At 42.6% G+C, this 26724-nt stretch overlaps 1 protein-coding gene across 3 annotated transcripts in view; it reads right to left on the reverse strand.

Moving 5' to 3' along the window:
* dync2h1 (dynein cytoplasmic 2 heavy chain 1) overlaps positions 1-26724 on the reverse strand; it is a 141849-nt gene that overhangs the window by 71567 nt on the left and 43558 nt on the right. For 2 of the 3 annotated variants that reach the window (XM_080889712.1, XM_080889711.1), the window contains exons 53-73: positions 21074-21198; positions 20392-20640; positions 19904-20012; positions 19063-19176; positions 15740-15882; positions 15317-15398; positions 14206-14369; positions 13597-13734; positions 12330-12443; positions 12019-12179; positions 11472-11595; positions 11183-11304; positions 10793-10879; positions 10148-10274; positions 8975-9116; positions 8400-8509; positions 8073-8093; positions 6991-7089; positions 6186-6309; positions 3131-3294; positions 2819-2938 (exon numbers count right to left, since the gene is read on the reverse strand). In XM_080889712.1, coding sequence (XP_080745838.1) covers positions 2819-2938; positions 3131-3294; positions 6186-6309; positions 6991-7089; positions 8073-8093; positions 8400-8509; positions 8975-9116; positions 10148-10274; positions 10793-10879; positions 11183-11304; positions 11472-11595; positions 12019-12179; positions 12330-12443; positions 13597-13734; positions 14206-14369; positions 15317-15398; positions 15740-15882; positions 19063-19176; positions 19904-20012; positions 20392-20640; positions 21074-21198 — 2639 coding nt within the window. The remainder of the gene's footprint in view (positions 1-2818; positions 2939-3130; positions 3295-6185; positions 6310-6990; positions 7090-8072; positions 8094-8399; positions 8510-8974; positions 9117-10147; positions 10275-10792; positions 10880-11182; positions 11305-11471; positions 11596-12018; positions 12180-12329; positions 12444-13596; positions 13735-14205; positions 14370-15316; positions 15399-15739; positions 15883-19062; positions 19177-19903; positions 20013-20391; positions 20641-21073; positions 21199-26724) is intronic. The other variant, XM_080889713.1, reaches the window with a different exon arrangement.

A 26724-nucleotide genomic window follows, 5' to 3' on the forward strand; every position in this document is an offset into this window, starting at 1 on the left:
GACGGGGCTATGGCTCTCTACATCCTTTTGCAGACCATTACATGTGGAAACCATTTGAATACAAGCACGCTGATCCACACAGGTGTGCACACGGGTGTTCACTGTTTGTAGACTTAAATTACACCTTTCTTGGCTGCTACTTCAAAGCACATTGTGCGCTGTCTGTCCTGCGTGCTGCACAGCAACATTGAATATTTAGTATTTACTGCTGTTTACACTTAGCTAGATTAATGCGATGGTGTTGTGTTTAGTATGTTGCTTTGGGTTTTTTTTGCTTGTTTTCTATTCTTTTTCTCTCAACAGGTGATCCAGGAGATTTTTTTTCTCCCCCCTTTCTCACTGTCCCTCTCCCCTTCTGTTTTTCTTTTCCTTCCTCTTTCTTTCTCCCTTTCCTATCCCTCACTCATGTCTGTCCCATCTGTAACAACTGAAAATAAAATAAAATAAATAATAAAAACAAAGGTCCATCAAATGGACCAATACGGCAATGCCACGATGATCCATTTGGCAAAATAAATCCATTGGGTATCCTTGTTGGTCTTCAGACAACAATTCTGATGGCTAAAGAACCAAATGGGACAGACAAAAAAACAAAAAAAAAAAAAAAAGGAAACGTCGCAAAGCAGGTGCGGACCGCCGTCCCACACAGGGGTGTCCTCCAGCACGTGGCCAGTTTTTGTTGACTGAAGGGCAAGGACGTCCGGGTCAGCATGTTGCTCATGGCAGCGTAGTCCACGCCGACATACACCGGAGAAACAAACACGCGTGAGAGACAGTCAGCGACGTGATTGGACTTACCAGCCACATGCTGAATGTCTGTGGTAAACTCTGAAATGGCCGCCAACTGCCGCTGCTGGCGTGCGCTCCATGGGTCAAAGACCTTGGACATGGCAAACGTCAAAGGTTTGTGGTAGACGTATGCAGTAAAGTTGCGACCCTTGAAGAAAAAACGAAAATGTCGTGTCGCGAGGTGCAGGGCCAGCAACTTCCTGTCGAAAACACTGTACTTGTGTTCGGCATCCCGGAGCGTACGACTGAAAAAGGCGAGCGGTTGCCAGAGACCTGAAACCCGCTGTTCCAACACGGCACCCACTGCCACGTCAGACGCGTCGGTGGTCAACGCGATCTCCGCCGACGGAAATGGGTGGGCCAGCAGGGCGGCGTGGGCCAGAAGGGCGGCGTCAGCCAGCGCAGACTTGGCTGCGGAAAACACCTGGACGCGTTCGGCAGCCAGTCAACGGGATCTTTGTCTGTTTTACCTTTTAAGGCAGCATAGAGCAGGTGGGCAGCTCTGGGAAGAAAGCGGTTGTAAAAATTTATCATCTCCAAGAACTCCTGCAACGCTTTAACCGATGTGGGACGCGGAAAAGCCGAAATGGCCCGGACTCTGTCGGGCAATGGAACCACACCTTCAACGGAAATGCGGTGCCCGAGGAAATCCAGAACAGGCAACCCAAACTGGCACTTGGAAGGGTTGATGATCAGGCCGTGCGCTGCCAAACGCTGGAAAACCTGGCGCAGATGGGACTCGTGCTGGCTCGCTGAGCAGCTGGCCACCAATATCATCCAGGTAAATAAAAACGAACGGCAGCCCGCGCAAAACGGAGTCCATCAGCCGCTGAAAGTGGGCGGCACCTTTCAGGCCAAACGGCATGCGCAAAAACTCGAACAAGCCGAAGGGGGTAATGACAGCGGTTTTAGGAACGTCTTCGGCGCGCACGGGAACCTGGTGATACCCCCGCACCAAGTCAATTTTAGAAAAAAATCGAGGTTCCGGCGAGATTGGCCGAAAAATCCTGAATGTGGGGAATGGGGTAACGGTCATTCTCCGTGGCATTATTTAAACGGCGGAAATCTCCGCATGGCCGCCACCGACCATCCGATTTGGGTTCACCATGTGAAGCGGAGAGGCCAATACACTGTTTGAACGCTGTACAATGCCAAGGCGCTCCATGGCTACAAACTCTTCCCGAGTGATGGACAGTGTCGCAGGGTCGAGGCGGCGCGCACATGCGAACACCGTGGGACCGTGGGAATATAATGCTCCACCCCGTGTTTCGTTACTGTGCTAGAGAAATTAGGGACAGACAGCTATGGAAACTCTAAAAGCAAACGCTGAAAAGCATCCCCGGAGGTCACTACATTAGCCCAAATCAGGGGCTCGGCGGCCCGAGTAAAACAGGGTAGCGAAGAAAACGAGAGAGCATCAATTAAACGTCTGTTAGCAACATCGACAAGCAGTCCATGAGCACACAGAAAATCAGCACCTAAAATAGGTACAGAGCTAGTGGCAGTTTCAGCGCCACAGCTGCAACCGGAGGCGGAGGACCGGCGGCCGCTGATGCATCCAAAGCGGAGTCTGTGTTATCTTCGGCCCGTAGCATGCTCGAGTCAGGGGTCACCAATGTGGAGGTAAGTATGGACAACACAGAGCTCTCAGTTCTCACTCCTTCTTTATTCCTCTCCAACATCAACTGAACACATCGTGCCACAAAACACAGCAACACACTTCCTCAACACTGGGTGTGAGTGGAGCCCTCTAGTGGTCCACCACAACATTACCAATAAGTTTGATGTGTCACATGGCCCTCTTCCTATTGAAAAAACAAAAGTTGTATCCAAGATGGCCGACTTATAAATGGCCACCATGGTCACCACCCATCTTGAGGAGTTTGCCCCCTCACATATACTAATATGCCGCAAACAGGACTTTAATATCACCAACCATTCCCATGTTATTACGGTGTATCCATATAAATGGCCCACCCTGTAGAATCCTTGTCTATATTTCCCTCACAGTATATGTTAGCATGAGTACCTCCAATAATGATTCTTCCAGCTGAGCCAGCTGTATCTTCTTGTCTTCCTCTTGTTGTAGTAGCCTTGTTTTCTCAGTCTCCAGCTCTGGCTTTTCTTGCTGGATGGTCAAGGCTAGCAACTAACATACAGACACACAAATAAAGAGCCAGTGGGCACACTGTATGGCCACATCAAGTATATATCCCATGTATTTGTGTTATTAACTTTAAAGTTATTATTGGACATGATTATGCTCAATAGGTACATTTTAAATTACTGGCATTGTACATTTTATATGCATTTGTATTTGTGTGCTGGTTGAATGGGTTACCTGTCCCCGCAAGCCTGCCCTAGTTGTTGTGAAGTTGACCTCAGTAACCACTGAGACGGCATCAGGAGGGATGAAGGGACTGGGATTCCGTGTTGCCAGGAAGAGACGGAAGTCCTCATTGTAATCAATAACCTTGTCTCCTATCTGGACCACATATCTAGGACCTGCACATGTGCAAATGTGTCTCTTAACAAGGTACCTTGTTTCACATCAACTTTTAACTTTATCCTACCTTCCGTCCTTTTACTTTTCTCCCTCTACTTTCTTCCCCTTCTGTCGTCTAGATGTCCGCAGTGCAGAACTGTCAATTTTTTTGTCTCAGCACTTTTTTCTTTCTTGTTCAACACTACTTTTAAGTGGATAACTTGCCCTTTCACATACTGTCTCTGCCCCCGCTCTTTCCAATTCTGCTTCAAATAGCGAACCGCCTCTCCCTGGATGATTCAGAGCCTTATGAATCACACATCATTTTTACAGGTATGTTTTCAACCTCTGTTTTTTATATATGTGATTGGAATGCAACTAACTAAAAGGAGAAACTAAAGTAAAATCATGCAGCCGAGTCCAAAACAGAAAAAAGGAAAAAAACTAAAAGAAAATCACCATGAGGAGTATTACAGCATATCTGCTCATGAAGCACTGGTCACCATGGGCTCTACTGGACAGAAAACTGGAAATGTTTGGTAAATAAAAACGGAAGACGCTTCAAAAACCAGTCGTCTATGAATACACGCTGTATTTGGGGGCTTTTTTTTGTCCAATTTTGTAAGACAATTTCAAAGAGTATTCATCCATAAAATGGAATGACCAAAGGACTGCACTGCATGTTTTTTTTCTATGGACAATTTTAATATCCAACAGCTGCAAAGTATTTGAGAAAATTAAGTGGATAAAATAACTACCATTTTGAGATTTTGAGACTATTAATTTGGTGATATTTTTACTACATAGAATTCATTAGGCTTAAACTGAAGAAAATGGGTGGATGGATGGATTTTAATATCATATTATGTACATACAGGCTAGTCCTTGTGTAAAATAAGAGATATTTATGTCTAGTGAATGCATGTTTCTCATGTGTGAGATTTGCATAAACCTATGGACACTAAATGAGACAACACCAGGGTTCTACAGCATCTTATTCTCATGCATACAGAAAAAACCCTCAAAACTGAAAAGTCTAATGTGCTCTTTCTCTTTGCTGTTTCTCTTGCCTTTCCAAAAAGGCAAGGAACAAAGACTAGGTAATTCAAGGAAAATCAATAAGTGAGCTCCTACTGAGAAACTACCACACTTTACCTGAAAGGTCCATTTCTGTGATTGTACAAATAATGAGAAGTGACACACGGAAAGCAATTACTTCTTATGTACCACAGTGTGATAATGCAGCAAACCTGTTTTCTTTTTTCACTTATTGTTATTTATCCACCGTCTCCTTCGTTCACACTTTTCTTTTTCATTTGTAATGCTCGCCCACAGTATGCTCATTAATTCTTTCAAATATAACTAACACTCAAAATAATGGACATGGTACAAAGTTTCACAGGCGTTTGTTGAAAAAAAAAGTAAGTCAGGAGCAAGTTATTAATAAGTTATTAATATCACTGACATCAAGACTCACTATCAAAATGTAAGGCTTGAGACACTAATTTGAATCTATTGGCTTTCAATCATTATCTACAGTTTGGTAAAAAATTAAGTACACACTATTTAAATTCTAAGGTTTTATGTATGGGGACATAGTAAAAACAATCTGATCCTTAGCAGGTTTTACAGCTGGCAACATACAAATTTAAACAAACTACAACTGCTTCCACAGGAATTGAGGGGGATCAAGATCTGACGGTACTTTTCTATGTTTGTAAATCCATCCGCTTTGATAAGATCCACAACACCACTGGCTGAAATTCAGCCCCAAACCATGACAGAGCCTCCACCGTGTTTTATAGAGCTGTTACCACTGATTTCTGTCCAGCTCTTGAGTAATTCAGCATAGCTCAGCCTTTTCTCCCCTTTTGCCTTCCTTGAGAATGGCTTCTTAATTGCCACCGTTCCAATGGGACCATTTCTGCTGATGCTTCAGTGAACAGTAGATGAATTGACTGAAGGGCCAGATGCATCTCTGAGGTCCTGTGTCAGGTCTTTGCCGGATACTTTTTTCTATTTCTTGATGACATGACTTTATGATACTGCTCATCTGCTGTAGGCTGTTTTTTTAAAGCCTGCCACTTCATCTTTTGTGACCAGCTTTGTAGTTTCCTCAAATTGTTTAAGGACAAAGTCTACACCATATTGATATATGCCATGTTTTCAGCAAATAGCTCTTCAATAATCACCTTTTTTAGCAGAAAAATATTATTTTTTATGCCTGTAAAACTATTTTATCTTTTCCATTTTTCATAGATTAATTTCATAAAGGCAGACATAGACATTTTATAAAGAAATGTAAACAAATGATGTGTTTTTGCATCAGGCTTCTAATTGGTTCTGTATCAAGTCATCTGTAAACAATTCACAGGACAGTGTTAAGCAACCGAACAAACAAAAAACAATGGTAAGATAGAAGGCCTGAAAATGAGTGGAAAAAAAACATGTCCAAAACTAAAACACTGAAGACCAATTAAAACATATTAGAAGTCTGGCAACTTTGAAGTAAATTATAGAGAAATGAGGGGTGCTTCTGCATTTTGGCTGAGTTCTTTTAACTTTCCCTTTACTGTGACTGTATTGTGGAAAGGTCTTGTCTGAATATAAAATAAAACATGAATAGTCAATGTTTAACCATTTGATTTACTTAATATTTTACAGAGTAAGGCTTTTGAGAGTGAGAAGAAGTACTGTGATGGCCCAATGCACTAGTCAGGATTGGTTAATTAAACTTTGAGGCAATATCCCTCAGAATGGGATTTCACTACGCTGCAGAAAAGTAGCCCCTGGATAGAGGTGAGTAGTCAGCAACCTGAGGTTGCTTAAGCCTCTGAATTATGCCCAAAAGAGTTCTTCAGCCCAACTTTGTATGAAATTGGTGTTTGTGCTTGTGAGAATGTGTGAGTACCCTGTGCTATTAGGTCTCTCCTCAGCAGCGGATAGAGCACAGGTTCAACTCCATCCATCTCTTGGATGATAAGGGTTTTTCCAAATCTGACTGCCAGCTCTAGGGATGTCATGAAGTTATTATCCTATAGAGAGAAGCCACACAGACACCCAGTACTAAGAGATTACATTAAATTCTAGAGGTGGATGGTAACACAGTTCTCTCGTGTATCTGGTGGATGGAAGAGTAATTATAGTTGTAGTACGATTACGATTAAAAAAGAAAAAAAAGAAAAAAAATTACAGTTGGAAGATGAATAAATCTTATATTTTCTTTCTAAACAAAGCATTTACATCTAGAGCATCTAGAGAGTTTTAACAAGTTATTAAGCAAAAACCAACCAATTTAAATACATATACAAAAAATAAATAATTAAATGAGTGTTTTCAGTGTACCTGATGACACTAATGCAGTAATTAATATGTAACAGTTAAGTGATAAGTAATGGACACCAGTGTTACTTAATGTAATCATCATAACTTTTTGCTAAAATCATTACCTGGACCGATCAAAGTATGGTTAAGGCTTGCTTCTAAATGATTAAGATATTCTAGTAAAGAAGAGAAACTTGGATTCATTAGACAAGAAGAAACTGATCAGTCAAGAATGTCTAACGGAAAACTTAGAAAAAGAAGAAAGAACGGGTTAGAATGAGGGTTAACTGAATTAAACAAAGCACATCACCAGTGTGTGCACAGGATTTTGCAAAATCTAACAGATTAATGACCCTCCATTCCACGACACGTTACTGATTGTGTGTTGTTACCTGCTGGTTGATAACCTCTAATCTGTGCTGTTTGAGATGTGTACATAGCCACTCTGTAGCTCGGGATGATGGGTCGATCAGGAATGGACACGCAACACTCTGAGTCAGAAATGAGGAGAAAGCAGGACATTTCAGCTGACGTTGTTTTAGGATAGTTTTACTTATAAAGCACACAACTCACCTAGAAAATGATGTGCACTGCATGTGTGTATGCATATGGTTTAGCCCCGTCACAGTGCTATCATACTTACCACCTTCCTATATCAGGCACAGGAGTCTTTCTCTCGCCGTCTTTCTTACTCCCTCTCACATACACACCAATGATTACAGTTTGTTTATACAGTGAAAGCTGAAACCAGTGTTTTTGAAATCTCTATCCGGATAGGGTCCACTGTTCTTGTACCAGCTGAAGTGTGCAGCAATATAAAAAGATCTCTAATGCCTTTAGGAAAAAAATGGTTGTGAATGCTCATGAGCCTGACAAATCAGTTCTGAGGCAAATAATCTACAAGTCTTGTACATGGAACCACTGACAATTTGCCCACAAGTAGTTACGGCACATTCAGCGAGAGAGCGGACCATTTGATGTCTCCAAGAACCCCCAAAATTTTATATGATCTATGTCATTTTTGCGAGAGTGTATGCGTACATATACTCCCTAGACACTTTATTGGGTACACCTGTCCATCTGCTCCTTAATGCAAATTTCTAACCACATGGCATGAACTCAATGTGCCATGTCAGAAAAGTCAAATAATCTCAAACTGTCTCATTGTTATGTTTCTTGAACATAACAATGAGTTCACATGACTGAAATGGACTCCACAGTCACCATCCCAGTCCAATAGTGCACGTCTGGGATGTGCGAGATCTATGCCACGAAGAATTAAGACAGTTCTGAAGGCAAAAGGTGTCCAACCTGGTACTCTCTAGGTGTACCTAATAAAGTGACAGCACATCTCTTTCTCACTAGTTTCAAGGCAAACACAAAAGCAAAAGAGAAACAGAGAGACAAAGAAACACTAAATAAATAAACTAGCTATGTAGGAAACAGCTACGAGGATGAATGATGGACTTCTTACCTTCAACTTGAGTGCATTGATCTGGTGGTGGCGATGATAAAAACAACACACAAACACGATACAACCAAATGGAGCACAGACGTATGGCAACAAGGACACAACTTTCGGTACAGCTAGACTTGTTTTATCATGTTAATGCTGGGTTTGTATTGTACTTTAATGTCTTTTTAAATATTTTATACAGTGATGTGAAATAAGCAAGCCAATGCATAAATAGTATTAATAACATCCTTATATAAAGTAGGCAAAAAGAGACTGAAATTAGTGTTTATATTTAGTAAATCCCTGTGTCACGTTGTAGATGCAGATTTGAAATATTAGTCTAACCTGCAGTATAACCAGTGCATTCTCCATTGAGAGATCATCTGATGGCAGCCCTTGACTCTTCCAGATCAACTGTTCACTCTCCGAGCACAGGAATGATCGCAAGTCAAACTCTGAAACAAGCAACAAAAAGGCTTGTGTCTTTATTTGTATTTATTGTCACCATACCTCAGTTTAAATATCACTGAGATAATAATTAGTGCTTTTCATGTACAATTTCAATGCATTTATATTAACGTAAGAGGAGATCAGTTACTGGGGTATTGATTATTGATGTAGTATCATATCATTAAAAAACACAAAGTCACAAAACAGGATTATCAAGTACTGTGATGCTTTCTGAGCCTGGGATTAAAACATAACATCATTATAAATTAAAATTAAAATTACCATTTATTTAGTTAAATGGCAAACAAGCTCTTCGAGAAGACCCTGGAGCTGTAACGTCTGTATGTTCCATGTTGTAACAGTAGAGTCCGTTATGTTGTGTGTGGGCAGCGGTGTCTGAGTAGGCTGCTTGGGACAGGACTTGCCATATGCTGTTGCTAGTGTGGTAAAAGAACTAGTGATATATTTACTCTGTAGTCCAGAGTGAGCCATCCACGAGTCCAGACACTGTCGTCTACGGTCTTCCGAAGCTGCAGACAGGTAGGTGATGAAGGCTGCCGCAAGCAAGGCTCTAACAGGGAGCGTATCCAACTCATTCTTTATCTCGGACATCTAGGACAAAATACAGGTAGGTGAACAAAGTATAAAAACTAATCACATTAGAGTGACGGGCAGTATCGGGAGAAAAGGCGTGGATGTGAGAAAAGAAGGTGGAGCAAGGAGAGAACTGAAGTTGGTACATTGCTCATATGTTGCTAATATGGCCCAGTGCAAAACATGTTTGGTTTTTGTTTGGTTTTCTTCCTAATGACTCTTTAATACTAAACACAGTTATAAATACCAAATGACCACATAAAGTGTTTAACTAGACGAAAAAATGCTAACCCACAAGTGCAGGACCTGGAACACACTTGCTGTTCTGCACCGATTTTACTGACACAGCTGTAAAGACTTCCAGGTTCATCAGGATTCCTTTGAGGTATTTTAATAGCATGTCAGGGGAACACGGGCGCACCCGCACATCTCTGTAAAATACTTAAACATCAGGCTTAATTGCTAACCCTTTTCCCCACTTATATCCACATCTGAGGTTGCAAGTTTTCATGACCTTGAGATCTCTAGTCTACTGCATTAATACATCCTACTTAAAAACTTGCATCTGTTTCACTTACACTGTAGCTGTGTACACCTGACTCATTGGTTTTCCCTTCCTGAGAAACACTAAAACAGCTTAGAAGTATTGATGTATAGTGACCTACAGCTACTGTACAGCGTTGAAGTGAGTGTATGTGTGTACACGTGAAAGTATATGGTAATACGTGAGTGGAGAGCAAACTGGCTCTCTGGTGTAGTCCTTGAGGGAGACGGTGGGACTGAGGGTGTGTGTACGAGCGAGCGTGTCAGGAAGAGATTGAGTGTTTTAATTAAGGTGCAGACAGATGCTGTGGAGAGGAGTAAAAACAGCCAGAAGGGACCCAAGACAGCGGGATCCATCCCCCCTGTCATACACACACACACACCCACGAGCTCTTAGACACTCACGGCTCCTGTTGCTCTTACATGGCAAATGAGCCTCTTTTTGAGTAAATGTGTATAACCTCCCCCACCAATACATATATCATCACAGCCATACATCAAACTACCTGTGCATTCCAGCGTGTGTGTTCTCCGTCCAGTTGTGATATAAGCTGCTGGGCAGCAGTGATCGTGTCCTGAGCTTTTGACACATCGGCCTCCAACTTAGCTGCCTCTGCAGTGTGACACTGAAACCTGCAGAGAAAGTAAGGAGAAAGAAAAGCCAACCGAAAGCAGATGTATTGTAATATTTACCCAAGACGATAAGATGCATTGTAAATATAACAGGTGAGGCTTCCTCTATGACATTTACAGCAGGTAGAGTCATATAGAAAATGAGTGTAGTGAAAGTAGGACATCTTTCAGTTATAAGATGATTGTATTGTATGATTGAACATGGATGAGGAGGAGGAAAACTGAAGACTAAAGAGGACAGAGCGCAGGGAGCTCAGTGACACTAATGTAAAGTGTGAAGTTCGACCCTTTGTTGTGCTCTGATGTCGTAAACACTGATGCTGGTAAATGTCTGCCCATGTTTGTTGCTGTTGTTGTTCATTTTTAGGTGGCTCATCATCGCATCAACAAATCAACAGTTCAAGATTAAAAGAAACTACGACCCTAATCTCAATTTAAGACAACAGCACGCAAAAACCAGAAGCAAAACCCAAACTACACAGTATAGAAGGATTAATTGGTGAAGGAAGGATGCATACTTCTCTTTCAACTCATTGACTTTGGCTCCAACAGTGCTGAGCTGGTCTTCTAGTTTATTCTTCCTACTCTCAGTCTTCCTCAGGTTTCTGGACACATACAACACACGCATTGATTTATTGACTTACTTTATGTATCATTTATTGCATGTGTAGCATCGAGAAACTGAGCGTGAGTTAGAGTTGAGTAGAATTAGATGAAGTCAGTGATCACAAGTTTGTTTAAAATAATACAATCTAGATCAAAATTACTTCACAAAACTTAGCAACTTTTTAATTTTTTTAATCAAGAACTTCAACTTTCTTGTTTTTTGTTTTGTTTAAACATACAGCGTTTTACAGGTTGAAAGCATTTTCGGTCTTTTATAGAGTTGTGTTTGTGTGTTTTCCTACTCCAAAAGTCCAGCCTGTTCTCTTTCCAGTGGCTCTATCCTCTCTAGGACGCGGGAGTATTGGACATTGGCTTTGACCCAGGCAGCCAGAGGAGCAGCTGCTGCACTTGCACGCTTTGCATTCTGAATGAAACAACAGTAGCATTACAAATCAGTGAAACAGCCATAATAACTTCTTTAGAAGACAAACACACTAACAAACCAACAACAACAACAAAAAAACAATCAAGCTGTAATAACAACCTCCAACAGTACATCTAATTCTGATTCTGCTACTATGGTAGGCAGACCTTAGGGTCGAAAGAAGCCCTGTTCCTGTTGAGTAGCTCTTCCACACTCTGGCGAATCTCAGGAGTGATGTTCCTGGCTTCAAATGTAGCTATGTCCTCCCTCACACCACGTTTAGCTAGAAAGCTAGAGAAGAGAGGAGTTTTCATGTGTGAGTTCAACATTAAAGCCAAACACAGATGAAATCATCAGAAAGAGATCAAATTAACCCATAAAGCAGATAGTTTAATGTTAATTCAAGCCTAAAATATGAGCCTTTTTTTCCTTAATTAAGCATGAACAGTTGCCCCCCCACCCCCAGCACCACCCCGCCCAAATATACGCACACAACCTACACTCGCTCATTAGCAGTGCAGAAAGGCTTTGTTTATCCTTCCCTTTTCTTCCTCGTTTCCCACCCATTCTCTAACACCTCATCACCTCCTAATGCCTCTTTTTGCTAACCCGAGAGGTGTCGAAGATCCTCATCAATTTAATTACTCCCAACAGGGTAACTCTTCATCTTCCTATCCATCCCTTTACACGTTCTTCCTATCTCTTTTCTCTCACCTCTTCATGCTGACCCAGGAGGTGTCAAAGATGCCCATCAGCCTCAGTACCCCCTCCAGGATGTCTCTGATGACATCGGGAGGCATGCGGAGGGAGCGGATCTCAGACAGCGCTTCAGGCTTGATGTTTCCAACTGCACGCTTTGCTTCATCTACCAAAGGCTAGAGGGCAGCAGGGGAAAAGGCAGCGAGAGATGCACAAGTACGTGAAGGATAAGCACAATGGGGATTGCAAGCCTTGAAAAGGGGGGATGTTTTCTCGTAACTTACAGAAATGGGCATGCTCACAAAAACAGGCAACAAACCACTTACCTGTACTTCTTTCAGCTCGTCGTCGATTTTGGCTTTTCTCTCTTCAATTTTGGACACTTCTTGAGCCATTTTCCCTTTCAATTTTTCCATCTCTGCCTTCTGGTCACTGGCATTCTGGAAAATCCAAAAAATAAGGAAAATGTTCAGTACACTAGATTAAAAAACAGGCTTTTAGCATGTACTGAAGTTAGGGGAAAAAGGCTTAATCAGGATTGAAAGTAAGCAGCTGAATATATGATTTCTATATAATCATCTGTATTGTATTTTACATTTATAGGATTTTTTTAGGAATATTGTGACACTGATGATGAAAAAGCAGTGAGGACAAATGTTTGGCCGCATCATTTTCCAACAGGTCCTCTCTCTGACCTCTTCAAACCTGAAAGTTTTATCACATCACATTTTCATCTAAAGCTAATCCCAACATTGGCTTTTTTTCCCATCCCTATAATTCTTCCATAGTCAAGGCTCCAGGTCTTGCTATATGCCACATATATTCCCCTTTTCTGCTCCAAACCTTATTTTCATTCTTCCTTAACGGCTCTCTTAATATTTCCATCTTTGCCAAGCCTCAGTCAGTCTTCCATCTATTTTGTTTACACTCTTCCCATCGTTGTTCCAGTGTTCCTCGCTTCTCTCCCTGCTGTCTCCATCCCCACAGGCGACATAGCTACTACAGACCAAAGGGATGAGTCTAGTTCTTAATTATCACTCTGCAAAACTGACTCCTCTGACAGTTATTTCTTTTTCTTTCTTATTTTTGTTTCTCATCTCCTTTCTTCCTCCCGCCCTCTAACTCAACAAACCCAATCCCCACAGAGTGAAAGATAGAAGGATATCATAACTAATGAACAAGGTTCATCTCCTTTTCCCCTTCCACACATCTATCCAACCATCCATCCTCGAGACAGACCCAGCAGGAGGAAATGGAAATGGGGGTATCAGGAGATGAGAATGAAAGGAAAGTCACAAAACAAACAAATACACATACGTACACAAACTAAATAAATAGTGTCTTCACAGCAGGGAGGATATTGCCATGGGAAAGGCAGAAAGTTTTTTGTATAATGCAATGCAGATGAAAAAGAAAGCCAGAGAAGAGAAGGGAGGAGAGAAGTTGGATAGATAGACATAGAATAGATATAAGTTAGAAAAGACATGAAACCCTGCAGGACTACTGTCCTGAGCCACACACGTATACCCACATCCACCCATCCCAATACACAGTCACTAGCGGACAATGCACCAGCAGCACAGACATACACACCTGCATGGAGGTTGTGATTTCCTGCAGGGCAGAATCTGCCTCCTGTTGTTTAGTCCTCAGCAGTTCGCTCTGCTCTGCAGCCCGCCTCTTTAGTTCATCAACCAATGTTTTAGCTTCATTCAGCTTAGAAACGCCTGCCTGTAGACATAACATGTATTACTTTACAAGTAATGTCAAACTTGTTTCCTCTTAAAGATTCAATGGAATTTGTGTGTGCAATGTTTACCAACAACATTTACGGTTGCTTTGTAATTGTACTTTCTCATATCAGTGTGTAAAACTGCAGTAAAACTTTAAATAAAATACTACACAGGATGAATGCTGGGCACAAGCTCATCTATCAGGGCTGGATACAGTTCCAAAAACCAAATAACTTCTCTAATCCATGTCTTTTATTTGCTGTGTGTCGTTTTCACCGCAAGGCTCTTTTAAAACCCTTATCGTCACTAAAAGTCAAATCAAGAGCTATTTTATGTGTAGATCTATCGATTTTCAAGTCTAGGATAAACAATTCTCATCAGTTGTTCCAAAAATAAGTTGCTTCATACGGAAGTAGTAAAACTCATACTACTTATAATTCTGTATCACAGGGTAGATTTGCAATTTTACCTGCAGATGCTGCTGTCTTGTAGTAAGCTGCTTTTGCTTCCGACTGTATAATGCGGTGTAAACATGCAGAAAGGCCATGTACTTGCTCGGTGTTGCACCGTGTTCGCGGCATGACTCATGGACCATCAAGAACAATCGGGACAGATCCCCCTGCCCAGACCCTCCTGAGAGTCACAGGTGAAAAAAAAGATGCACAAAGAGAAAAAGTTGATATAAAGTCATTCTGATTACACTAAAAATATAGAGCCATTAAATATGTCTAAGTATTATAAGCTTATGATACTACTACTATTAATAAAATAAGATAATTCATCTTAATTTATCACATGGTAGTGACTAAATGGAAATATGAGTAAAATAAAATAAACAAATAAATAAATAATAATAATAACAATAATAATAATAACAATAATAACAATAAAAGCCTTTATGGTAGACAGTTCAGATGGAAGCCCCTCCTCAGTAAGAGGATAGCCCACCTGGAGTTTGCCTGAAAGACTCTCAGACCATAGAAACAAAACTCTCTGGTCTGACAAAACAAAGATTGAACTCTTTGGCCTGAATGCAGAGTCTCATGTCTGAAGGGAATCAGACACCGAAACCCGACTGAACATCTCTGGAGAGATCTGAAACTGGCTATGCATCGACACACCCTCCCTATCCACCTGATGGAGCTTGAGAGGTTTTACAACAAAGAACGGGAAAAACTGCCCAAAAATAGATGCGCCAGCTTATAGCATCATACTCAAAAAGACTTGATTGCTGCCAAAGGTGCTTCAACAAAGTGTTGTGCAGTCTGTGAGTACTATTACACTGTAGATAAATAGAAAATAAATACGAGACTGATGATCTATTTATTTGTTTAAACAACATTGACCAGTTCTAATTTTTTCGTTTTTCAATGTGATTAATCATGCCAACAGCATGAACAACTATAAAATGGCTCAAATGCACTTTGTCATCACTCCTATTTCAAAGTCACTCACATTGTGAAGGTGATAGCTTCGCGTGTATACAATTCTGCATTGGCATTTATCAGCTATCTGACAACATTTTAAGTCCAGAGATCATCAATCATTCATGAACTGTGACTTAATGTTCATGTGCTTACCTGAGCTTTTCCTCTTGCTGCCCTTTTCTCTTTCGGTCTCCTCCCCTCCCTGCTCAGTTTTTGCCAACAACAGCTCAGGTATCTGACAAGCAACACGTTTAGGTTTACCAGATTTGCAAATGTGACTATAAAAGAACTGGTGTGTGCACAAATATGACCGCAACACCTTGATTTTTAAAAATAACCTGTAAAGTAAAAAAAAAAAAGTTTTCAATTTTAAAATTCCAACAATGAGAGAAAACCAATTCATTATTAGGGCTGCTGTATTAGGTCAACAGACATTAGTAGAGCAGAATTACACAGGTCTGTCTTTAAAGGTTGGAAGGAATGTGCATTGCTAATCTCATAAGCAACACTTAGCGTGAGCTTTATTAACAGCTGATGATTTAATGCCCATTTTGATCTTGCTGTTCTGATATTAACCTTTTTCATGCTGCTTTCAGACCATCCTTCCATCCACTGGACAGAGCACTTGCGGTAAAAAGCTGGGTTGCTCTCACAGTTGATGGTGAAGTTAGGGTTGGAGGAGTCCATGATCAGAACAATGTGGAGGTTCTGCTGGATTCCTGAGTGGGATGTGAGACAGTGGTGAAGGGAATTCATCGGGAAACTTTGATGAAAGGTGGACACGGTGTGGGACAATGACAGGCATTGGTATTATCACTAATAATACCAATATATATTATAGTTTTTAAGTATTTATCTTTCGTGATGTTGCACTGACCGGAGACATCTTTCAATTTCATTGTACTTGTGACAATGACAATAAAGAATATTCATATTCATAATAGCATCTTTATTAACTTGGAGAGAAAAGGTGAGGAGTAAGCTCTTTAGTGGTTTTACTTTGCCAATAATGGTTATTGATTTGATTCACAAGCAGCAACCTCTGTGACATTGCAGCATTTATACAGTACCAACAACAGTGCGCAGCAATGAAGCAGAAGAACACAGTCGGATATAATCAAGGAGAAAAACAGAAAAAACAATCTCTGTAACAAAATGTCACATATAATAGAGCAGTAGTTCCCAAACTACCGTACGCGTACCCTCGGGGGTACGCAAGTGGCTGTAGGGGGTACGCGTGGGTTGGGGTTGGAGTGGGGATCAAAAGTTTTAAAAGCCGAAATTTGCGCTAATGCAGTTTTTTTTGCCTGTCAAATACATGACTATATACCACCCTCTGGTGTTCAGCAAAAAAATAGCTCTGACAAAATACATGGGCGTGATTTGCCCAAATGACTGACACCTAACAGTTGAAGTTGCCTCCAAGCATTCAGTGCAGCGCGAAAATGGACAAGTGGTTAACAAGAAAAAAAGGCCCTACCACAGAGACACCGGCCACAACAACCAATAAGCTCATATCTGAAGATGCATTTTCCAGTGACCGCACAGGTGATTGTTCAACAACAATGTGTTCGTCAGATTTGGATGCTAGCAGTGCTAGCAGGGATGTATCTGTGGTTACTAGCCAAGTGGCTAGCATAGCTGGAGCCAGCCATGTGGAAAGTGATGAAGTGTCTGATGCGGAGCGTCAAAGTGGGAGAAAGCATGACAGCACGGACTGTAACACAACCTCATCAAAGAAGCGCAAATATGATGACAATTATATTTCGCTGGGGTTTACGTGTATAAATATTGGTGGATTTCCCCGGCCACAGTGTGTTATTTGTGCAAAAGTATTGTCTCAGAACTCAATGAAACCTTCACTTTTGCGCAGACATTTAGAGACAAATCATCCCCATTTGAAAAATAAACCAAGGGAATATTTTGAGCGACAGCTAAAATCACTTTCAACAAGTAAAACCTGCATTCAGGTGCCAGATCTTATGAATAAAAACAGACTACAAGCATCTTACATGGTCAGTTACAGAGTGGCTAAAAACAACAAACCCCACACTATTGTGGAGGACCTCATTCTCCCTGCTGCTTTAGATATGGTAGGGACAATGTTGGGGGAAAAGGCAAAAAAGACGATACAGTCCATTCCATCATCAAACAATACTGTCTTACGGCGCATCAATGCAATGTCAGAAAATGTTTTACAGCAGCTACTTCTGCGCATACGCCACAGTGAATGTTATGCAATACAGCTAGATGAGTCCACGGATGTGGCTGGCCTGGCGCATCTTCTCGTATATGTGCGCTACATTCATGAAGGAACCATCAAGGAGGACATGCTGTTCTGTAAACCGCTGGAACAAAGGACAACTGCCGCAGATATTTTTCAAAAGCTGGACACATTCATGAACACACATGGACTCGTGTGGGACAGATGTGTTGGCATCTGTACTGATGGCGCACGGGCCATGACTGGGAGACACGGAGGTGTGGTTTCGCGTGTGCAAGCAGTCGCGCCAGATGCCTCCTGGGTACACTGCAGCATCCACCGAGAGGCTCTTGCTGCAAAGGGAATACCTGTCCGTTTGAAACATGTTTTGGACACGAGTGTAAAAATGGTTAACTTTGTGAAAGCCAGGCCGCTGAACTCCCGCTTATTTACTGCGTTGTGCAATGAGATGGGCAGCGAGCATGAGACATTATTACTCCACACAGAGGTTCGCTGGCTATCTAGAGGGAAAGTGCTGACCCGTTTCTTTGAGTTGAGGGATGAACTTAAAGTTTTCTTCAGTAACCATCCCTTTGAGCTGTCTGAACATTTGCATGATGAAGAGTACCTTACCTGCCTGGCTTATCTGTGTGATATATTTTCTCGTCTGAACGAGCTCAATCTCGGATTACAAGGCGTTTCTGCAACTATATTCAATGTTCAAGATAAAGTTGAGGCCATGATAAAGAAGTTAAACCTTTGGAAGAACTGCTTGGATACAAACAACACTGAAGTCTTTCCTGTGCTGCATGATTTTCTGTGCTCTAATGATCTCACACTATCTAAAAGTGTAAAGCGCGAATGTAACGTGCACCTTGAGGAGCTGGCGGTGCAGTTACGCCGATACTTCCCAGAGACGGACGGCTCAAATGATTGGATACGTCACCCGTTCACCGCCGTGCCTACTTCGTTATCACCGTCTGACCAGGAGAGCCTAATTGAAATCGCCACAGATGGATCTCTAAAAGTTGAACACGCTCAAAAGAACCTGGCGGATTTCTGGATAGGGCTGCGCACTGAACAGCCCGCGCTGGCTAAGCGCGCTGTCAAGACTCTGATGCCTTTCGCCACCACATACTTATGCGAAAAGGGATTTTCTGCTTTAACAAACATGAAAACAAAATACAGAGCAAGACTTTGTGTGGAAAACGATTTAAGACTCAGCCTTTCCCAAATTGAGCCAAACATTGAAGAGCTGTGTGCCTCTGCTCAAGCACATCCATCACATTAAATAAAGTTCTGTTTAATGAAAGTTCATGGCCTTTATGCTCTCGACAAAAAAGTGAATTCTAATAAATCCTTTGATACACTGCTAGTATTAAGTAGTAAAGTTTGTTATTAAAACTCTGTCATTACTAAAAAATATTGATAAATTCATTTGGTGGTGAGAAATAATCGACTGTGCAGTATTTATCTTTATGCATGCGATATTGCAATGTATTTATAGACACTAATTAAGAGTCGTTCGTAGTAGGGGGTATGCGGCTGAGGGTGACATGTCTCAAGGGGTACGTGGCTGGAAAAAGTTTGGGAAGCACTGTAATAGAGGTTTACAGTGAGAAGAGGCCCTAATGAAGGAACAATGAACAACAGAAAGACAGAGGGACCATGCTGTCAATAAAACCACAATACTGACTGTGAGAGAAATAGTTGTAGAGAGGTCCGGTGAATCCATCCTGGGAAGCACCATCTTTCAGTGACGAGAGGAGTGGCTCCAGTTCCTCAGGGGTATATAGACCTGGAACTTCACCTGAAAAATGTCCCCAGGATACATTAGAACTACAACTTAACTACAACAGAGAAAATTCTTGAGTGTATGATCCATATTCAAATGCACATCTCATATATAGTTTATAATTTTAGGAGACACACATTTCTTTCTTCTTCTTGCAAGAAGAAGAAAGAAATGTGTGTCAGGTAATCATTGAACATGTTCAATGATTACCTGATCTCAACCCAACAAGGCACACTTTTTCAGATGAAACTGAACATTAAAAACAATGCTCATATTTAAAGTTTTGGTAGTTTGCCCAGTTACTTTTGAGACTCTGAAAATGATTCCTGAACAGTAAATGAAATACTTTTGGTAAACCCCTTGAATTAGAGCTGAAAGTCATTTGACAAGACTTTGTACGCAAGATGAACAATATCACCCAATAACCACTCAGATCTGTCTGCTCAGAGTGAAGCTGGAGTGGGGGATGGTTGGATGGTTAGCCTAGCATGAAGTCTGTGAGCAGGAAGAAAATTCTGGTCTGACTAAACCCAAAGGTCAAAATAATTTCTTCTATCAGAACATAAACCCATCTAAAACCATAGTCCAGCTATATATTGCAAATACTGTTTAAGATTTGCAGTGTGACAATCGCAGTTTAAACATTAACTCTTAAATGAAGCTACAATTTCTTGAGTCCCAATAACTCACGTTTCTATAAATAAAAAAATAAGGCAAAAGCATAAATAAACACAACACATACCTGATGACAGCAGGCTGTTCACCATCTCTAAGAAAGCTGGGTGGACAAACTGATAGTCCTCTAATAGTAAAACCACCTGTTGGCCCTCCAGACCTGCCAGCTGCATCACCTAATCACACAGTATCCACACAAATATATTATATAGTGCCATCAGCTGAGATTACATAGTCTATGCTTAAACCTCCGCAAAGTGAGACATCTGTCAACATATGATAATGGGTACTGATTTAATGCATAAAAATCAACTAAAACGACAGAAAATTCTTTTATCAGTAACTATTCACTTTTAATGGTAATTATAGGTGTCACTCAATCTGAAAAAAACACACAAATGCTCAACAGGGAGTTCTTCAGAATAGGAACCGTATAGCCTGCAGGATTAGTGTGTAACGTGTGATTATCTCTAAGAGCATTTTGCAAATGCAATTTATTAAAGTATAATGTGAACCAGATAAAGAGATAAAATCTAATAAAGGAAATCCACTTACCGTCTTGAGATCACTGTTGAAATGCTTCAGGGTGTAACCACGGGAGATTTTTGGAGTAAACAACGTGTATCCGTGCATGTGTGACACTAGGCACGTGGCTGTGTGCCGACCCACTCCGCTGCGCCCTGCCAAAAGCAGAGACCCACCAGGTCTGCTTAGGACCCGATCTACCCTGGACACAAAGTCGCACACTTCCCAGAACAGGAGAAGATCCAGCTCCCTGTTATCTCGACTGTACAGCACGACTCCCTAGAGGAAAACGAGGAACAGACACACAGGTGAAGGAGGTACACAGCAGCAAACACAGTGAAGTGAAAATAAGAAAACAAAGACAAAGAAATGCAAACACAGAGTTAGACATGACGATGAAAAAAGAAGCACAAAAACAGAAGTTTATAAATTTACTAAAGCAAAGTGGCAGTACCATTTCTTTTACTTTAAATTAGGTAAAAAGTTTAAGCTTTTTTAGCAAAATATGACACTAGTGCAGATTATCCTGTCTAAAATGCTATTGATATACTGATGATTTATTGTATTAGTGCATTTGCACATAAGGACCATATCAGTGTTTTAGCTAAGAAGAATAAAGAGAAAATCCCTATAGTTGCTGTAACACTGTGTAGACACATCTTTCTGTCCACAGTTAATCCAACAAGTCTAACAACAGTCTCTTACTGCGTACCTTCTGTATAACTTGTTTTAAATCAGTAGAGTCCAGGCGTCCCAGTTGTTTGCCATGAGGAGGCAGAGACTGGCCAGGAGTGATCACAGCCCCCTCAGACGCTCCCCATGTCACATAGAAACCATCTGCAAACAGACAAAATAACAGACTATTAGTGGACATGTTAAATTACATGGAGGTTGTCTAAGAAAAAATAAAAGTGCAGCATAGACAGTGTTGTACTAGCAATCAACTGTGTATGAAACACAGAAGTGCAGAGAGTGCATCCACCATCAGGGCTAAATGGCCCATTTTGTCAGTTCAAAGAAAGTGATCCAGATCTGCAATCAGCTTTGATGGGTTTTTACTTTGCCCATGATTCACATCTTCACCAGATTTCCTAAAATGAGGGTGGGTAATTGTTGCACAATGTTGTTGACAAACAAACAGACATCAAATTGTATTCTTGAATGTAGTTTGTGCCTTTATAAGCAACTTGTGCACAAGAAATTTTTGTTTTTGCAATCCCTGTTTTCCAGGTGGCCACAGTCTGGGAGAGGCATTCCTCACTGGGGATACAAGGCAATCTACAAGCTGATTAGATTAAAGATTTAGATTAGATTTGTCTGCCTCTTTGTAACCGAGCCAGTTTTCTCTATAAGGGTTTTCAGTGCTATTTTTATGACAAAAGCTAGCAAAAGCTACATCTTTTCACAGATTTCCAGACTGCTGTAAAGCACATTATTAAACACAATACATAGTATTATTGCTAACACAGTGAGCTGGTTCCCTTTCAGTCGATTCACTCGGTACAACACATAAGTATGGATATGGATATGGATATCACGCCCTCGCGTGTCCTGGCTGAAGAAACGTTTATTCACACCTTCAGGGCAGATGACGTGTGATGACATGTGCATGGTCCCTCCTGAGGGATGCGGTTTCTCTTTGCACGACAGCAAACAGCACGATGCCTACCCTGTCTGCCTGGGGGTCGTCCACACTAGGAGAGCGTTGACGGAGCCCAAAGCCTGTGCGTTTTGTCGCCAGCTCGGGCGCTTGACCCTGGAAAGATGGGTGATGTTTGTGGAAAAAGTGCTGGGACGCTTGGCTGTCGCACGGCATGACCCTCTCCTTTCTGAGTCTGAAGACGAGGATTATCCAGTCGATGTCCTAACACTCTGACTCTCCCAAGCACAAACCCCCTGCACACAAAATGCCTCAGGTTGTAACTCCCTGTTCAGGTGTGTTAAATGTTCAGGTGACCACATCAAGTGTTCCTGCTGTTTTTCATTGTTGTGCCCCAGAAAAGGTGCATCCAACAAAATGTGTGAATGTACATGTTTCCATGTTACAGTCAATAAAGAGTGTTGTTTATTCTCAAACAATCACAAATGCTCAGCCTGCAGGCAGAATGAGCCAGGTCAGGCAGGTGGTGCAGTCCCCTGCAGACACACTGAGGGGCAACAACGCCCCGCCGTCAGTGCTGCAGGTCAGCCGGCTGGCTGCTCACTTCCCTCAGTGGCGCGCTTGCGCCCCCTCTCTGTGGGTGCTGCGAACCTTTGCCATGGGTTACCGGTTCCGGGTCAAACTGTCTCGTTTCCGGAGACTCGTAAACACGACTGTCGACACAGAGGCGGCCATGATACTCAGAGACGAAATAAAGGCGCTATTGCAGAAAAGAGCAATACGAGTGGTCCCCACTTCGGAGACAGACAAAATCTGGTACAGCCGTTATTTTGTTGTTCCAAAAAAAGGTGGAGGGCTTCGTCCCATCCTTGACCTGCGAGTCTTGAACACGTATCTACAAACGTACAGGTTCAAGATGCTAACACTCAGACAATTCTTGAATGCAGTCGGCCCGGGAGATTGGTTTGCAACAATCGATCTAACAGATGCTTATTTTCATGTGGTTATACACCCGAAACACAGGCAGTTTCTGAGGTTTGCATTCGAGGGCATAGCCTACGAATACCTAGTGCTGCCGTTCGGGCTGTCGCTCGCTCTTCGCACCTTTACGAAATGTGCCGAGGCAACGCTACCGCCCCTCAGAGAGAGAGGCATCCGCATCTTAGCCTACCTAGGCGACTGGGCTCTCATAGCTTGCTCCAGAGAGCAGGCGGAGACACAGCTGTCGCTGGTTCTGTCACACATTCAGACTCTGGGGTTCTCTGTGAACTTTCAAAAGAGCTCGCTAACCCCGAGTCAGCTGATTTCTTTCCTCGGTTTGGAAATATGCTCACTTTCCAGCACGTTTGTCTGAGAACAGAGTGGCTGGTTTAATCGCTGCCTCGCTCAGTTTCAGCTGGGACGCAGACTGCGTTTCCAGACGATATTACATTTGTTGGGCATGATGTCATCTATGATCGCCATAGTGCCACTTGGACAGTTAAAGATGAGAGCGTTTCAACACTGGACTCTCTCTCACCGCCTGTTTGCATTGCGTCACCTCCAGAGCAGGCTGACGGTAACCGCATCTTGCATGCTAGCTCTCCGTCCTTGGAGGGAGCCCGGGCTGCTGCATCAGGGCTCTTGGATTGGGAGGGTGTTGTTTTGCAAAATGGTGTCCTCAGATGCTTCCCTAAGAGGGTGTGGAGAGCTGTGTGAGGGTGCATCAGTGAGAGGGATCTGGTCCGCAGCCCAGCACGAGCTGCACATCAACCACTTAGAGCTGTGTCTCTAAGGGCCACCTGAACCTGGGGCCAGACCTTCTCTCCATGGGGGGGGTCCTCCATTCTCTCTGGTGATAGAATGGAGGTTACACCCTTTAATAGTGGCTCAGATTTGGGATCTATTTGGCAAGGCGCAAATAGATCTTTTTACCTCCAGGGTAAATACTCACTGCCCCCTGTTCTTCTCCATAATCGACCACGATGCACCCTTGGGCATGGATGCACTAGCGCACCAATGGCCAGATGTGCTCCTGTATGCATTTCCCCCAGTGGAAATGATATCTCCAGTTCTAGAGAGAGTGCGTCGGCAGTCTCTCTCTCTGCTTCTAGTGGCCCCTTGGTGGCCCACAAGGTCATGGTATGCAGAGATAATCAACCTGCTAGCAGCGAGTCCTTGGCAGCTTCCTCTCCGCAGGGATCTCCTCTCTCAGGCGGGAGGAGAAGTGTTTCATCCGCGCCCAGATCTGTGGCGCCTTCATGCTTACCTGCTGAGAGGTTAAACTTGACTCACAAAGGCTCCTCCCCTTTGTGAGTGTGGACGCTTCATCTCTTTGCTCTTGAATGCTTTGCTTCTTATATTGATTTTTATTGATTTTTATGCTGATTTTTTCCCTTTTTTCCGTGTGAGCTTACCTGCGATAACTTCTGGACACTTGTAGATCATTAGGACTAGAGTGTTCTTAACAGAAACAGCAACATTTTATGGTTACCTTGTCCTCAGCGCTCCGTGTGTCTGTGGCCTAGACACAGCTGAAGCCTGATTACAGCGTCTGGGCACCGAGCAGCCTCAATAGCCTGGAAAGGTGCTAACCACTAGGCTAACTAGCAACAAGATGCCTTCCCTCTCCACAGATGACTACCACAGCCTCCTGCAGAAGATTGCAGTACTGGAGACAAAAATTCATCGCTTAGAAGTAAACGTGGAGGTAAATGGACTGTGTGGAAATGAAACAACCTTGCCTTTGATTCAAAACAATGGCGATGAGCAAGCTAGTACACAGCTAAGGAGCACAGATAACATGACCAAGAAAGTAGACTCTGTGCATTATTATAAATCCTCAAGTGATAATCCCCCCTTAGACTGTCTTGGTGCAAAACCAAGACATAAATCATGTCTCCTGGAAGGGGGAGGACGTATCACAGGCAGGGCACAGCGAGCTGAAATCTCTGAAACCGACTGGCCTTCACTTCCTACGAGACAGAGAAGCTCTTCTACCCCTGTATACGGGAGGAAACAGGACTGGACAACCGTGAATAGGAAGGTTAACAACAAACCTCCAAAACAACTGAATGTGAAACTGCAGAACAGATTTGCTCCACTATCAAAGGACCCTGGATCTATATCGGACAACCATCCATCTAAAAGCAGCGAAATAAGGTCTGAAAATCTGTTGAAAAGTGAAAGGCCACAGGGAAAGCTAAAGGCTAGGCCTGAAACTCTGATTGTGGGTGACTCTGCCGTAAAGGATGTACAAAGGATGTGCGGTAAGAACACTAAAGTCCTCTGCTTTCCTAACGATATGGTCAACAACCTGAAGGAGAGAATTCTTCAAATTGCAGATGAATATCCAACTGTGACAAACATTGTTCTGCATACAGGGTCAAACGATGTGTCCAAACAACAGTCGGAGGTTCTGAAACGGGACTTTACTGGATTATTAAATACTGTAAACTCTCTGAATGCAGCTGTATTCATCAGTGGACCTGTACCGCCGGTCAGAGGAGGAGACGAGAGATTCAGCAGGTTGTTTACACTGAATAAATGGCTTATATCAGCATGTGCTGACCACTCAGTGCATTTTATCGACAACTTTAATATTTTTTGGGAACGCAGGCATCTGTTCAAAGCAAATGGATTTAATTTTAACAAGTCAGGGGTGAAACTGTTCACCTCCAACTTGTTTTATTCCATACGTCATCCATCCGTGCTTGGTGCCAAGGCTGAGATAAACGAGGAGTTATCTCATAAAGAGGAACAAACAGTACTCCAAGAACAGACAAAGCCCAGCAGAAACCTTGAGGAGGAGCTCCATTTGCCCCCACCCGGGAAGAGCCTCAGAAAGGAGAGACATCCATGGCATCTGAGGAAGAGCCTCAGAAAGGAGAGACATCTAAGGCAAGAAGAGGGGTCCCTATTTGCCTCCAACTCTCTCAACAACACCAACGACCAGGACAAGGGACCACGACCTTCCCCAGTCCCCCAAACCCCTGACAGGCCATCACCCTCCTCCCCCTCCCTTTCTCCCTCCTCCCCACACCTGAAATTCACTGAGGAGATGATGGAGCGGGTCAATGCTGGGCTCAGATCTACCCCCCGTCCCAATCCCTTTTTGTCCCCCATAAACCCCCCACCAGAGCGGCCAAAGGTTCGCCATCGAGCCCCACCCTCAACAGAGCAATCGAAGTCACATTGCCCAGCCTCGCCCCCCTTAGTTCCTCTTCATGCCCTGTCTCCGCAGTCTGATGCGTGATGTGTGAAGGGTCCGGGCTGTGAGGATTATGGCAGTGATGACTTTTCCCAGGAGAAGCTGGGACCCTGTTTACTAGAAGGTTTTAAAATTTCTGTACTTTTAGGTGACAGGAGACATGTGGCCTGGTCAAAACACAGAGAGCTGCACTCTAAAAGATCTTTAAACATAGTAAACATACCTTGTGTGCCACAGACTGCTCCCAAACACGAGGGGACAAGTAATACCTCTAAAACACTTAAGTTGGCTTTATTAAACATTAGATCTCTAGCTGGGAAAACATTTTTAATTAATGATTTAATCACTGAGCACAGCCTTGATTTTATGTTTTTAACTGAAACTTGGTTGGACCAAAGTAACAGTGGAGCTGTTCTCATCGAGACGACCCCTCCTAACTACAGTTTTATCAGTGAGGTCAGGGCGAGCAGGAGAGGAGGAGGGGTTGCTGTCTTATTTAATGAATCATTTCAATGTAAGCAGCTATCTCCTGGAAGTTTTCAGTCTTTTGAATATGTGGCTTTACAGCTGAAGG

This window comes from Rhamphochromis sp. 'chilingali' (genome assembly GCF_963969265.1).
Source record: "Rhamphochromis sp. 'chilingali' genome assembly, chromosome: 8".
In the NCBI taxonomy this organism is placed as follows: domain Eukaryota; kingdom Metazoa; phylum Chordata; class Actinopteri; order Cichliformes; family Cichlidae; genus Rhamphochromis; species Rhamphochromis sp. 'chilingali'.